At 41.5% G+C, this 16,914-nt stretch overlaps 1 protein-coding gene across 1 annotated transcript in view; it reads right to left on the bottom strand.

Moving 5' to 3' along the window:
- Positions 1-16,914, bottom strand: part of BCHE (butyrylcholinesterase) — an 82,818-nt gene that overhangs the window by 22,300 nt on the left and 43,604 nt on the right. Inside the window, exon 3 of the mRNA XM_073578944.1 lies at positions 3,819-3,985. Coding sequence (XP_073435045.1) covers positions 3,819-3,985 — 167 coding nt within the window. The remainder of the gene's footprint in view (positions 1-3,818; positions 3,986-16,914) is intronic.

Here is a 16,914-nt window from a genome sequence, read left to right as displayed (position 1 = left end):
AATCTGGTTCAGCACTCCATAACAAGTTGGAGCCTGTGTGAAGAATGTCATTGCCTATCCAAAATGTGGTGATGTTAATGTGGCTTTTGATGTCATATTTTCTCACAGATATAATTATTTTTTAATATGAAAAATATAGTGATACTCAATTACCAAGGCAATTCCTCACCATCCTGGGTCTTGATTACCTGTCTATCAGGAACAATAGAATCATTTTAGAGTTGGTTAAAGCAGGGGACAGAATTGATAAAGCCAGAAGCAGCAGCCATGTCAAAAATATCTACAGTGGGTGTAATAATCTATATCTATAACAGTTCTTAATACATCTGTTGCACCAAAAATGTTAAAAGTCCTCCAATAGGTAGCTGTCAAACAGATTCTACTGACTGCTATTTCTCCCGAGTCCCCTTTACAAAGAAGTACTTGGCTTGACTGAGTGTTGGGGCAGGTGTGGATGACCATATTTTTCCCATTAGAGAAAATTTGTCGAATTATTCTAATTCCACTCTGATTAGACTTTGATCAGAGTTTTATCCCAGAGTGATCCAATTTTCTTAGAGTTGAAGAAAAAAGTTTCTCCACCTTTTTTATAATGTCAATATATGAAAATCAGACCACACTCGGATATCATCTGAGTGAGGTCAGATTTTTTCCACTGACACATAGAGTTGAATTGGGCAAATGCCATCCAGTTCTCTAGGGTAAATCATGGAAGGTGTGATTTTTTTTCCCTCAGATTGTCTAAAGCCCCCTTCTCACATAGCGAGATCGCTAGCGAGATCGCTGAAGCGTCACCATTTTTGTGACGCAACAGCGATCTCGCTTCTTATGATACGCAGCAGCAACTGGCCCCCCGCTGGATATCGCTGATCGTGCTGGAATGTCCTGGGCCATTTTTCGTCCTCGGCATCCCACTGGCCAGCGTGCATCGCTGTGCTTGACGCCGACAAGCGACCTCGTTGGCGACACAGAACTCAGGGATGTAGGCGGGAATCGTTTGAAAAGCTGCTGTGTGACAAGGTACCAAGAACCAGCGAGGTCGTTACAAGGCTCGCCGGATCATTGCTGCATCGCTGAAGAAATCTGCCCGTTTGGCAGCTTACTAGACACCATTTAGTGCCGCACCAGCGATCCATTCCAGGTCGTATCTTTGTCAGGATCGCTGGTGCGTCGCCAGGTGAAACGGGACTCTAAGTCTGGGGAGAAAATCAGACATTTGAACAGCCTCATAGAATATCATGAGGATGAGTGCTATGTCCCTAAATGACAAATAGCATTCTTCCTAGTGAGATGGTCATCTGAAGGACAAGTTACTATATTCTCTATTAGTGAACACCTTTTAGACATCTCTGGCAACAGTTTTTCTCCCTGAGAACAAAAGCAGTATTCATCTAAAGTTAGACTTTCTCCTTAAATTCTTCTTTTCCCTGCTGCCATCTGTTGGGCCAGACTCAAGAAGCTCCATATATTAGAGAGTTAGCTCATGTCGCCACTATTCGGATGTTAGGCTAGAGTGTATAGTAAGAAATTAAAACATGGAAAAGAGCTTAAAAATAAAGTGTCAATTTACAAAAAATGAAGCAAGCTAAAATTTCCTGTATAGATCTGTTATAGTAAAAATTATTGTTCTTTCAAAAGCAAATGTTCTTATAAATTCTAAATATCTTTTTATTACAAAATGTCTTATACGCTAACATTGCTATTATTGCTTTATTGGCCATTGCAATAGATTTGCATACTAAGGCACAGAAAAGTATGGTCCCAATTCAGCAAATCATCCCCTGCATGGAACCATGGGTTATTGGCTCATCTACTTGTTGCCAGCTGCCAGCAAAGTGAAAAAGTTCTTTATCAGTGAACAGAAGAGTGAACAGTAAGACTCCAAGAAACGTACATACAGTAAAACAAAACTACAGCTATGAAAGCAGTCACGGTAATTCTGCTGCCAAATGAATGGTGAAGATTGTCTGTTCCTTCCATCTATATTAGTCTGTCTTTTAATTGCAGAAGAAAACTTTTCAATTTCAGTTCACCTAGAAATTACATTTACTGCTTTGAATTTCTACTATTCTGGGGTTTTATCCTGTTTAGAATCTCAGTAAAGCTTAATGTAATAAAACAGCCCTTGATAATAAAACTTGTGACAATAGAAACATAAACATCATTAAACATATGTCTTCATACATAATTGATCTGGTTAATTACTTCATAGAAATTTAATCCAATGTTAGCCTCATTCCATAGAGAAATTCACATCGTGAAAGGCAGTAGAAGGACTTGCAGTGTGATATATTATTGCCACCTGTTTACTTTCTTAGTGATAAGGTCACACAAATCAAATCATAAGTCATGCATCTTATTAACACTGACCTCATCAATCCATGTGAAATGACTACCTCAGACAGAAATGAGACTGTCGCTAATAAAGTAAGATTAGTGTGTTCTGTTCCACCTCTAATTAAAATAAATTGTCCTTGCACCGGGTTTGATATAAAGAAAAAATAAGTATTATCAAGAATAGTAAGTTAAATCTGACGTGTCCACATATAAGTTAAAATAAATCAACACAACCAATAAAACATTTCTGCATTTTAGATTAAATTATACTGTATTTTTAAATAATAATAATAATAATAATAATAAATAATGAGCATATTCTAATCTAACTCAACTATCCCTCAGCTATTTGAATGTTTATATTTTTTAATGCAAAGTAAACTTTTGCTAGACACCTTTGAAGGTGGCTTTTCTACTAGGTGGAACCTAAACCTATCATCAGAAAAGTCATATACATGTGTGTCCCATTCTATAAGGTAGAACCTTAACCTATCAGCAGAAAAGTCATATACATGTGTGTCCCATTCTATAAGGCAGAACCTTAACCTATCAGCAGAAAAGTCATATAGGTGTGGGTCCCTTTCTATCTTGTTTTAATTTTTTTTATACGCACCTCTCCCACGTCCACACCTTAACATATCTCTTAACATGTCCTTGGTTCTTCTGGTGCGGGTCTTTGGTTTTTCTACTGCTGAGGCCCATATAGCTATGTGAGACTCATATGGTCAATTGTGTGGTGACTTCAATGACATGCATTGTCCGCCACACATTTAAATCAAAGCTAATCTGTCAGCGGAATCTAGTGAATCTGACTAAAACGAATTCCTAAGATTCATTCATCTATTTAACCACTTTTCAGTGTACAAAGGACCATAAATGGCAACTACTATGATGAAAAAACCCTATAAGTTATATGGAATAAATAGTGACCATTACCTCTCTAGAGCCTTAACTAAATTCATCTTCTTTTAAAAAAAATCATTTTTTTTAATACAGAAGACCCATTGTGATTATTATCACTAAATATTTTTGGATCTTTATTAGAATCATAGAATCATAGAATAGAATCATAGAATCGTAGAGTTGGAAGGGACCTCCTGGGCCATCTAGTCCAACCCCCTGCTCAAAGCAGGATTCGCTATATCATCCCAGTCAGATGTCTGTCCAGCCTCTGTTTGAAGACTTCCATTGAAGGAGAACTCACCACTTCTCGTGGCAGCTTGTTCCACTCATTGATCACTCTAACTGTCAAAAAGTTTTTTCTAATATCTAATCTGTGTCTCCTCCCATTCAGTTTCATCCCATTGCTTCTAGTCTTTACTTGTGCAAATATAGAATCATAGAATTCTATTAGAATTCTGTTAGCAAACATCACAAAAGTTGGAATCATGGGATCTCCTAATTGTAAATAAGATGTCATTGTTGTATTAAACTGTACATGAAGTTTAAGAAGTTGTCTTTAACTTTTATTTTATATTTACCTGTTATCTGAAGAATTAGGGGATAGAATTTGTTCCAGAATCTGCACTGCTTGGCACGCATTTTCCGATCTGTCTTTAAGTCTTCTGTGTCTAACATAAGGTAATGTTGTTCATCGAGTGTGAAAGCTGGCCATCTGTTTTCCTGAGACTGAGCCCCATTTGGATTGCTGTTTGAGAGATATTTGAACATAACGACTGTTATTGCATACTTTGTTCATATTTTGTATTATGCTCTTTATATCAGCAGCCCTTTTGTTGCTCATCCATATTCAAAACACACAACAAATGCTTGTAATATAGCTCTGAATTAAAAGCTCTGAATGCTGCACTGTCTTGTTGGATTTATCAGTACTTTGTGCAGACTGTGCTATGTTCTGTACCTTATTTATCAAGCTTAGAAATAAAGATCAACAACATTGAGTTACTTGACTAAGAAATGTTCACATTTCTGAATAAAAAATGAATGAAAATATAAAAGACAGAAAAGCAACACAAATCAATCGCATACTAAGTTTTCTACAATACCTTTAAAAATATATGAGACTTTGAGCTACAAGTCTTAGAGACATCAACTTGTATAAAACCTTTTACTATTCAAGTCAACTCTGTCAATGTTATCTCAGGCTAACAGATGCTTGGTAACATCCACTAATAGCTGCCAATACATGGCGGATAGGAACTACATTGGTTGGTAGGATTTCCTTCACTCAATCAAAGATTCAGTTTATCACTTTATTCTTGTATCTAAATATCTTTGGTAAAGACGAAGAACTTAATGACATCTATCCCAGCACCCATAACTCAGGGCATAAGCCCCACCAACCATCACCTATTACAACCCTGATAGTGGCTGGCTCCTGCCGCCTGAAAAAATACATATTGTGTAGAGATGAAACAAACAAAACACAATAAAGCACTGAATAAACATTGTAGATCATGTTGTCACACAGTAGTGAAGAGAGGTTACCATCCGTTTACCTTTAGTCATATATGTTCAGGGCACTTTAACATTACTAAAGCTATATTCATGTTACAGAGCTTAGCATCACTTTGACACAATCCTAAGAGTCCTCAAATTGTTGCATTTGTCTTCTAAGGACAATTGGAGTAGTTTTGATATGCCATGAATTGAATTTTTGGAAAAGTTCAGGGCAGCTCACTCATCTCTAATATTCTGTTATAATATATGAGGTAATAGACTCTTCATATAACACTGTGTTATCAAGGATTTGTCCCTCGGACTATTTTGAGTTTTCCTGATAGATTATTTCATGCTGATTTCAGAAATGACTTCAGATTTTTCCTATCACGTAAGGTTTTTGAGAAATGATGCGAAACATTCTAATATTCAGTTATAATTATAAAAACTCATATATGAACTTTTTCTGAAACAGTATATTCTGAATTTTCCATTGAAATAGCAAAAATCACTGATCTACACATATGCAAGCACTTATTATGCAAACTCACAGTGAATCATTCGGCTGACCGTGTACGGCGCATACATCATCTCCTGGGCAGGGGAGGAATCAAAAGACAATACTGACATACTTAGAGCATGGCTGAATGAATCATTACCTTAAATGCCATTCGCTGTCCCAATGATATGGAGAGAGCAGAGAGATCATGTATGAGATTGCTACTTCTGCCTTGCAAATGTAAAGTATATTCAGCAAAGAACAAGTAATCAATACAATATTCTAATCTTCCTTCAGCCACAAGACCAGTGCCACACGATGAAAGTCTTCGTGTTCCAAATCCGCCCAAAGTATGGACAATAGAGGATGAGGAAGATGAAGTAACAATGTCTGTGGAAAATTAAACTGCTGCAGACCCAGACTTTAAGCCTTCTACATCTAATTCACATCTTTTTAATCAAGCTGATCTGAGTGACTTGGTCATAGATTTGAAATTGTCAAAGAGGAAGGCAGAAATTTTGGGATCAAGGCTACAAGAACGGAATCTCTTATTACCAGGAACAAGAGTTTCTGTTTTTCACAGTTGTCAAGAAGACCTTAATCAATTTTTCAACCATGTCGACAGTTTATCCTTTGACAATGACATCTTGGGGTTGTTTGGTGCTCTTGAATGCGAACATGACCTGAAGGAATGGCGACTGCTCATTGACTCATCAGTTTTAAGTCTGAACGCTGTTGTACTACACAACGGAAATATCTATCCTTCTATACCTATTGGACATGCCGTACACATGAAAGAAACATATGAGAATATGGAGTTACTGTTGGCCCACATTAATTATAGAAATTATAACTGGAACATATGTGGTGATCTAAAAGTTGTTGCACTTCTTCTTGGACTGCAGCTTGGATATACCAAGTATTGTTTTATTTGTGAATGGGGCATTTGTGCATGATAAATGCACTATTTCAGAAAGGCCTGGCCACTAAGTGAAAACCTGGTTGCTGGACAGAAGAATGTTAGACATAATCCTCTTGTTGATCCAGCAAAGATATTTCTCCCTCCTTTGCATATTAATCTTGAGCTTATGAAGAATTTTGTCAAAGCAATGAACAAAGAATCGGAAGCCTTTTATTTCTTGCAACAGAAATTTCCAAGAATAATTGATGCAAAGTTTAAAGAAGGTATTTTTATTGTCCCACAGATCAGAGATATATTGAATGACAGTAGCATTGATGGTCTTTTGCAAGGTGATGAACAAGTGGCATGGAGAGGCTTTAAAGATGTGACCTTCAACTTCCTTGGCAGCAGCAGGGCACCGAACTTTGAACAACTTGTGAATAACATGCTCACAACATATCATTTGATGAAATGCAATATGTCACTAAAAATGCATTTTCTACATTCTGGCTTGGACTTTTTTCCAGCCAATCTTGGTGCCATTAGCAATGAACACAGTGAAAGATTTCACCAAGACATTGCACTGATGGAGAAAAGATACCAGGGAAAGTGGAGTAAGTTAATGCTGGTTGACTATTGCTGTAATCTTATTTGAGAAGCATCTGACACGGATTATAAATGAAAGTCATCTGTAAAACACTTTTGAACAATTGCTTTTGCTACTGACATTGATGCACATGTATGTAGTGACTCGGACGTCACAATATAGACTATAAACTGTTGTTTCACCTTATGTGATACAGACTTTTAAAGCACATATTGGTGTTCAGCATATCAAATCTATAGGATACAATAACATTTTCTCAGGGGACAGGAACTTCCCTGAAATTTGTTGTGCAGTGTAATTAATACATTTAAAGACTTATAACAGTAAAACATTTAGAGGGCTTCTTATGTCATATGCAAAAATTATTCTGGTGGATCGTAGGCAAGGTTATATTTGAGATCCAGTAGTCAACATTCAGGCAAACATTTTCCTACACTTATTTTTAGCAAGTCTTGATAATAAAATGTTTATTAGAGATCCAGTGAAAAAAAATTGAAAGCATTTGAATTTTACAAAAGTCTGCATTTGCCAAAATGGGGATTTTTTTTGCAAATTTGCTTCCGTGCTGAGATAGACAAATGGCTGCCATTTTCTTGGACTGCAAAGGGCCATCAAAAAATAAAAAAAAAATAAAAATAAATAAATACTTTTTCTCACCTTACCAAACATTTCTCTGGCCCCATCGGTTCTCACTGTCATCTATTTGGTCCAAGTAGTGTCTTCTAACTTTGGCTCTGTTGAGGCCCAGGAACATATTACCCATGTGTGCCCGAAGTCATGGCACATATCATGATGTTATGATGTTGTGACTAGAGTTGAGTGAAACGGGTCGGTCAAATTCATAAGTCGCCAATTTTCGCTGAAGTCGGGTTCCATGAAACGAAACCCAAACATAGCGTGAGGTCGGCCACGAGGTCGGCGACCAGAGCGCCAAAGTCGCGTTTCAAATGATGCTTCCATCACCCTTTTTCAGCCAATGATGGAGGATGCACACTGTGGGCAACGCGATGACATAGGCATCGGTCACCACCATCTTTGAGAAGGGCATGCAAGTGATTGGCTGGCTTTGTGTGGCATCACAGGGGCTATAAAAGGGTGTGAACGCTGACTGCCATCTTACTTATGCCGATCTTAGCATAGGGAGAGCTGCTGATGAAGATGATTCTGTAGGGAGAGCGTTAGGCAGGGAAGAAGAACCAAAAAACTGCTTCTGCTGTTAGCAATTTCCACTTACAACACAACACTTTGTGTGCAGTGACAGGGGAGGCTCTATTTTTGTGCATCAGCTCTGTTGGTTATTAGGCTGCCTTATAAGGCTCCCTGATAGCTGCATTGCTGTTTGCACACTGCTGTGCAAACTGCTTTTTTAAAAGCAAAAATACTTTTCATCCTTTTTTTTATGCACAGTTACCAAGGGTTCATTTTTGCACCCTTTTGTGTGTGCACTGTGCAGCAGTCCTGCTTATTAGGCTGCCTGGGTCCATACTTGGACTGAGAGCATCATTGTCAGTGTCCTCAAATCTCTAGTGAGATCCAAAATCTCACCAATCCTATAGACACGCTCAACCTTGGCATACACCATCCAATTTCAGCCTGTTACATTGAGGTGTAATCTTTACTGGGCCAGAGACAATAGTTCTGCGTCCTCAAATCTATAGTGAGATTCAAATTCTCACCAATCCTATAGACCCGCTCCACCTTGTCATTCACCATCCAATTTCAGCCTTTTACATTGAGGTGTAATCTCTACTGGGCCTGAGACAATAGTTCTGCGTCCTCAAATCTATAGTGAGACTCAAAATCTCACCAATCCTATAGACACCCTACACCTTGTCATGTACCATCCAATTTCAGCCTGTTACATTGAGGTGTAATCTCTACTGGGCCAGAGACAATAGTTCTGCGTCCTCCAATCTATAGTGAGATTCAAAATCTCACCAATCCTATAGACACCCTCCACCTTGTCTTCACCATCCAATTTCAGCCTGTTACATTGAGGTGTAATCTCTACTGGGCCGGAGACAATAGTTCAGCGTCCTCAAATCTATAGTGAGATTCAAATTCTCACCAATAGTAGATACACCTTCTACCTTGTTTTACAGTTCCATATAACTGGTGGTATTTTGGGTACATTTTCACAAAAATGAGCAAGTACGGTGGAAGACGCCATGGAAGTGGGTGGGGGTTGCCAGCTGGTCCCGATGGTGGTGGTGGTGGTGTTGCATCTGTTGGTAGTGGTAAAAGCACAATAGCACCTAAGGCAGGAGGTGTTGAGCCTGCGTCATCATCTGGCTCCACAAGGCCTCGAAGACTCTCTTTTCTGGGAGTATGTAAACCACTTTTAAAGCCAGAGCTTCAGCAACAAGTTTTGGCTTACATTGCTGACACAGCCTCCAGCTCTCTCGCCTCCTCTTCTGAAGTTTCAAAAAATAAAAGCACTGAGTCGTCATTGGAGGCTCCTGGTCAGGAACAACACCTTTCCTTGTGTCCTTCACCCCAACCAAAAATGAAGGATGTGGCAGGCCACACTACCGATTATTCCATGGAGCTCTTTTCACATACCATGCCTGGGTTATCAAGTCAAATCGTGAATTCCCCAGTCCAAGATGAATCTGACATGGAGTGCACTGATGCACAGCCACTGCTAGATTTTTCTGCTGGTACATTCACTCAGAGCACTACATTGTCCTCGCAGTGTACTGAGGCAGAATCAGACCCTGATGAAACTCAGGTGCCCCTTCCCGCATTCTATACCACCTTATACGGTGACACAGAGGAAGGTGCAGATGAAATTGAAGAGGAGGTGATGGATGACCCAGTTGTTGACACAGATTGACATCCATTGGGGAAAGAGGGTGCCACTGCCAATAGTTCAGAAGAGGAGGAGGAGGATCCGCAGCAGGCAGCGACATCATAACAGCTGTTATCTGGCAGGACCGTAGCATTCCAAAAACATGTTACAAAAACCAAAAGAGTTGCAGGACAGCTTGGCCAGATGGTCAAATTGCACAGCGTGCAAGGTCTCAAAATGTCTTCCATAGTAGGAAGAGTGCAGTGTGGCATTTTTTTGAACAAAATCCTAATGATCAGGCAAAAGTTATCTGTAAGAAGTGCGCAAAGACCTTTAGCCGAGGGAAAAATCTGAGAAATTTGAATACCATTTGCATGCTTAGACATTTAACCCCCATGCACTTGCAATCGTGGATGGACTACCAAACCTCACATACCATATGTGCACATGCTCCGAATGAAGGTAGTCAGCAATGCTACATCGTTTCCCCCCACTGTAAGCCCACCAGTTAGCACACCACCAGCAGCAAATGTCAAGGTGTCATCGCAAGGGCAAAGCACTCATGGAATCACAATGTTATTGCTTTGAAAGACTGAATCTAGGTCATCAGCAACACCACCAACACCATCACCAGCCCTCTCTCAGTCCACCATGTCCACCGCTAGTTCCACCATATGCAGCTCTCAAGTCCAGCTCACCCTACCAGAGACTCAGAGTAGGACAAGAAAGTATTCATCTTCTCATCTGCGTACACTGGCTTTGAACTCCCACATTGCCAAACTAATCTCGCTAGAGATTATGCCCTACCGGTTGGTTGAAAGCAAAGCTTTCCGCGAGCTCATGGCCTACGCAGTATCACGCTATGACCTACCCAGTCGACACTTCTTTTCGCAAAAAGCCGTCCCAGCCCTCCACGTGCATGTGAAAGACCGCATTGTATATGCACTCAAGCAATCAGTGAGTGGAATGGTGAACCTCACAACAGATGCATGGTCCAGTAGGCATGGCCAGGGCCGTTACGTGTCCATCACTGTGCACTGGGTTAATGTGGTGGATGCAGGGTCCACAGGGGACAGCGGTGGTGGGACAGTGCTGCCTAACCCATGGTATTGGAAACAGTTGGCTGTAGGCGTTCGACCCTCCTCCTCCTCCTCCAGAAGCGAAAGCTCGTCCACAGAGGGCAGTCGCACGAGCACTCCATCCGCAGCTGCCAGTGCTGCACACGAGGTGTCCCACTATTGAACAGCAGGCTGTGTTGAAGATGATGTGCTTGGGAGCCAACAGACACACCACGGAGGTAATGGCCAACTACTCGCAGCAACAAACTGAGTCAAGGCTGGGCAGTCTACATCTTGAGGCAGGCAAGGTAGTTAGTGATAACGGCCGGAAATTTGTGGCAGCCATAGCCCTTTCAAAACTCAGACACATACCTTGCCTGGCTCACACCTTGAACCTGGTGGTGCAGTGCTTCCTCAATAATTATCCGGAGTTAACACCCCTGTTCCATAAGGTGTGAAGACTGTGCTCGCGCATCCACCGGTCGCCCGCACACTCCAGTCGTATGCAGAAGCTGCAGCGATTGTTCCACCTTCCCAAGCACCGCCTAATTATCGACGTTGCAACAAGGTGGAACTCCACCCTGCACATGGTTCAGAGGCTGTGCGAACAGAGGCAGGCTGTAATTCATTTGTGGGAGGATACACGGCAAGGCAGTTTGCAGGCAGACATGGAGTTGTCTGGTGTGCAGTGGTCGAAGCTGAAAGACTTCTGTAAAGTCCTTCAGTGTTTTGAGGAATGCACATGGCTGGTAAGCGCAGATGACGCCATCATAAGCATAAGCATCCCACTTATGTGTCTGCTCATGCATACTTTGATGCACAATAAGCAGCAGGAGTCTGAAGCCGAGGAGGAGGAGGAGGGAAGCTTTGATGACAGTCAGCCATTGTCTGCTCAGGGAAGTCTCGTGGACGAGGTGGAGGAAGAGGAGGAAGAGGAGGAGGAGGATGGTGATGGGGATGATTATTTTGGGGAGGAGGATGCTTCTCAGGGGGCAAGAAAAAATGTTGGTGTGGCAAGGTCAGGTACAGGGTTTGTGCGTGACTGGAAGGATGTGGATTTGCCAGAAAGTGCTCCTCCACCCAGCGCTCGCAGTGCATCATTGACACCTGGAACATTGGCCCACATGTCTAATTATGCCTTGCAGATCCTAAAAAGGGACCCCCGCATTGCCAAAATGATGAACGATGATGACTACTGGTTGGCCAGCATCCTAGATCCATGCTATAAAGGCAAATTCCAAAACATCATGCGAAAGGAGAACCTAGAGCTAATATTGTCTAACAAACAAGCAACTCTGGTAAACCGTTTGAGGCATTCCCAGCATACAGCAGCGGCAGTGATGTTTTTCCAACATGCCGTAGGGGGCAACATGAAAGAGGTGTCCGTGGTGCACACAGCCAAAGTGGTGTTGGACACAGGGGTTTCATGACCATGTTGTGGACTGATTTTTCAAGTACCTCTCACACGACTGGTAATACTGCATCGATTGAAAGTGACAGGAGACAGCAGTTGTCAACTATGGTAACAAACTACTTCTCCCATATTGATGTTCTCCCTCACCGTTCATTCCCCTTTGACTATTGGGCCAGTAAACTTGACACCTGGCCTGAATTGGCACAATATGCCTTGCAGGAGCTCGCTTGCCCTGCTGCTAGTGTGTTATCTGAACGAGTCTTCAGAGCTGCTAGATCAATCCTGACAGAAAAAAGGACCTGTCTGTTGACCCAAAATGTTGATGATCTAACCTTCATTAAAATGAACCATGCACGGGTTTCTAAGGATTTTGTCCCACCCTCCCTTGCTGACACATAGGTTGCCAGGGCCCATTATACTCTGGAGCATTAGAAATGGGGCCCATTATATATAGAGCATTATTTGGGCCCATAACACAGTGAAGCTTCATCCATGGGAACCAACATATACTGTAGCATTATGTGGAGCTCATCATATACTGTTTCAAACATTATATGGGACCAATGATTCTGTATGGAGAAATATACTGTATGGGCCTCATTACTCTGTATAGCGCACTATGCGGTGCCCATAATACTGTATGGAGTAATATACTGTCCGTTTTTGGAGCTATTGGAGAATTTAAAATGGATATCAGTCATGAGATGTAAGAAGCGAAGTATTTTTCATTGTACTATACCACTATTTCTCTGCCGTATCAGAGGATCATGAATTGTGGCATGTGTTAAAGGAGCCCATTGACTCTCTTTGGCCCTGGGCCCATGAAAGTCTGGAGCCAGCCCTACCCCCCACAACTTTAACCAAATAACCCCCAGTTTATTATGCCTAACTATTATTATAAGGTAAATTAAGGTTGACAAGCTTATGTAATAAAAATTGATGTTTTCGGCATTAAAATGGGCACTGTAGGTGTGTTTCCTGTCCTCCACTTACTGCCGACTTTTCTTCCCCATTGACTTGCATTGGGTTTCGTGTTTCAGTCAGCCTTCGACTTTTCACGATAATCGACCGATTTCGTTTGACCCGACTTTTGAGAATGTTGGGTTTCATGAAACCCGACTCGACCTGAAAAAAGGCAAAGTCGCTCATCTCTAGTTGTGACCTTTCCTGCATTTATACAGAACTTTCCTTGAAAATGTAATAAAAATGTCAACTTGTCCTGCTAAGAACAAGACCTCACATGACTTTGTGGGCCAAAATCTGGAAAAAAAATATAGCTCTTAAAATATGGTGATGCAAAAAAATAGTTTTTGTAATAAAAAGCGTCTTTTAATGTGTGACAGCAGCCAAGCATAAAAATCCGATACAAATAAAAAATAAAAAATAAATCTTTATTTTTATATAGCGCTAACATATTCCGCAGCGCTTTACAGTTTGCACACATCATCATCACTGTCCCCGATGGGGCTCACAATCTAAATTCCCTATCAGTATGTCTTTGGAATGTGGGAGGAAACCGGAGTACCCGGAGGAAACCCACGCAAACACGGGGAGAACATACAAACTCCTTGCAGATGTTGTCCTTGGTGGGATTCGAACCCAGGACCCCAGCTAACCACTGAGCCACCGTGCCGCCCTACAAATCTGGTATTCCAGTAATCGCACCGACCCAAAGAATAAAGTCACCTAATCACTTATACCGTATGAGGAACCACTCAATAAATAAATAAAACCAATTCTTCACCCGCTGTTGATTTTTTCATTCTGCCTCTCAAAGATCGCAGTAAGGCTCAGCGCACATTTATCCTGCACTCTACGCTAAGTTCTTACACCGTAAATTTCTGAAACATGTGATTCAGATGGAAGCCCCAAGTGGAATATTCCCTAAAATGAGGCTGATGGGGGCACTGTTGACCCGTCTAGTATGTGTTCCAATGGAGTTCGTCTTTTTAGGCGAGTATAAAAGCGCTGTTGACCACAGTTTTGCGCACTTCTGAAAAGAAGGACATTGCCGAACAGTGGCCCGATGGAAACCAAAGTAACTCTGGTGCCTCATTATAGTGAAAGGATCCCTCAGGGGTTTCATCTAAATCATGTCACTCAGAGATTTAGATGGAAACCCCAAAGTAAGTGCTCAGCGTAGAGCACTGGATAAATGTGATCCCAAATTGTTAGGGTTTGCGGATCGCACCAGATGTAAATTATGAGAAGTTGCGTTCGCAACCAGGGGTCCACCGTGTGGTGATGGAGAAACAGCAGCTAGAGAATAATGGCAAAGTGTAGACGTGAGTAAGAACCGTAAACACACAGAGTTAAACGTCACTCAGTGTGAACAGAGTGCAAAGCACCTGACTCCGTTACTCCACAGAGCGGTACGAAAACAGAGGGCACTCTAAGCTATGCCCTGTTAGACATCACAGGAGCATAGTGGAAATGATGCTAGTGGGGTCCCTATAACTCAACCCCCACTACACTGGTGATTGAACCTGCTCTGACACATGGTAGCTTTTGAGCCCATGCCTGAGGACGCTCAGTACAGACGCTAAGTTCAAGTGGGAGTTCCCACCTTACACTGCCTGTCTAGAAACACACTTGTAGTGCTATCAGTGGCACACGTGCATATAGGGTGGTAACTGACCCACCAACACACACACAGCAAATATACTTGATCTTAGCACACCAACGGGTGCGCCAAAGATCCTTTCATAGACAGTGCCAATCAGACAGGACCTTGCTAGCGGACCAATTCAGAGCTGGCACAAGACCTCAACAGCTGACGGCCGATCACCAATGAGAGGTCACCACCTCACAAACATGTTCAGTTGAGCGAATCCTGGACTTAGCCTCAGGAACAACTGTTCGCCGCTGTCTATTGCAATTTACCATAGCTGGACCTGGAGAGGCAGCGGTAACAAAGCGCATAGCCCGAGTCTGAGCAAGACCCTGAGACTGACGTCTTTGCTGATCAGCATCTACTGCAATCAAAACTCAATGGGAGACCGCAGGAAAAGATAAGGCTTGGGATCCATCCTGTGCAGAGGGAGAATCCCAGCGCCTAACACAAATGTTATTCAAAATGTTCTCAAAAAAAGCTTCAACTCAATCCATAAAAAAGCTAATCCCCACTCAGGTCTGTTATCTGTTAATGGAAATATAGGAGCTTTCATGTTACTGGTAGTGCAAAGGCTATGTAAAAACTAATTGGCTCCTCACCCTGCAAAAGAAATTCAGCAAATTCTCCTCTCCCAAATCCAATTGCCCCTTCCCTTCTGAGCCCAACAGTGTACCAAAACCACATATAGCATCCACATGTTTAGCATTTCTGAAGTAAAGAGAGCCAACCTAACTTACTGGTGTATGTCTCCAGAAGCACGGGCTGGGCATAACGAAATTGCTGACTGCAACATACTGGAAACTACAGCTTACTGATCACTACAACGGCAGTTAGCAATTTTCATTCGGCAACATTCATTGCTGTTTGTTTCTGGAGAATACCCATGGAGTCAAAATTGGCACTACACCTGTAGATAAATTCCCAAAAGAGTATAATTTCCAAAATGGGGTCACTTGACGGGGGGATTCTGCTCTTCTAGCAATTAAAGGCTCTATATACTGTATGCATTTTGCAAACTGTTCTAGAAAAAACAGCGCTTCAGGAGACAAATAGTGCACCGTTCTTCCCAAGTCTTTACGTACGGCTAAGTAGTACTGAACAACCACATACAGGATATTGCCATGTTCAGTAGAAATTGTGTGGCAAATTATGTTGCCATTTTTACCACTTCTTGTGTAAAAATTGTAAAATCTGAGGCTCAAGCTAAATGTTGGTGGTAAAAATGTAGTTACATGTATTGGCACACTCATGAAAAAATGGACCTCAGTTTGTTGTAAAAATATGTCATGTTTTCCCTTAGAAAAAACAAAAACTTGGTGCTAAAACAAACATTTTAGTGGTAAAAATGTAATTTATCTTATCTTCTCTGCTCAATGGTATAAAATTTTGTGAGGCACATGGGGTGGCAATATTATCACTGCACCTCTAGATTAATTCATTGGGAGTGTAATGTATAATATGAGTTTACATATAGGGGGTTTCTGTTGTTCTGGCACCTCAGGGACTCTGCCAATGTGACATGGCATCCTCAAACCATTCAAGCAAAAGCTGAACTATAATATGACACCTCTTCCCTTTGAGCTTTGCACTGTGCCTCAAAAGTAGTATTTCCCACATATGAGGTATTGGGGTACTCAGGAGAATTTACACAACAAATTGCATGGTGCAATTTGTCCTGTTACTCTTATTAAAATGCAAAATTTGGGGACAAAATAACATTTTTGTGGGGAAAATCAGATTTTTTTTATTTTCACTGCTCAACGTTTTACACATCTTTAAAGTACATGGGGAGTCAAGGTGCTCACCACACATCTAACTACAATCCTTGAGGGGTCTAGCTTCCAAAATGGGGTCACTTGTGGGAGGTTTCTACTGCTTAGGTACACAGGGGCACTTCAAATGGGACGTCCGCCAACGATTACAGGATATTTTACATTCAAAAAGTCAAATGAAACTCCTTCCCTTATGAGCCCTGCCGTGCACCCAAACAGTAGTTTTCTCCCTCATATGGGGTATCAGCGTACTCAGGTGAAACTGCACTACAAATCCTATGGTGAAATTTCTCCTGTTACCCTTAAAAAATGCAAACTTTGGCACTAAAATAAAATGTTTGTAGGGAAAATGTGAATTTATTATTTTTACAGCTCAACGTTATAAACTTCTGTGAAGCACCTGGGGGTTTAAGGTGCTCACCATACATCTAAATGAATTCCTTGAGGGGTCTAGATTCCAAAATGAGGTCATTTGGGAGTCTACTGTTTAGGCACATCAGCAGCTCTCCAAATGGTACATG

The sequence above is a fragment of the Dendrobates tinctorius genome, unplaced genomic scaffold (assembly GCF_039654945.1).
Source record: "Dendrobates tinctorius isolate UK_male_01 unplaced genomic scaffold, ASM3965494v1 ptg000060l, whole genome shotgun sequence".
NCBI lineage: Eukaryota > Metazoa > Chordata > Amphibia > Anura > Dendrobatidae > Dendrobates > Dendrobates tinctorius.
Note: the sequence above shows the minus strand (reverse complement) of the source record. Positions and strands in the feature narration are given on the sequence as shown.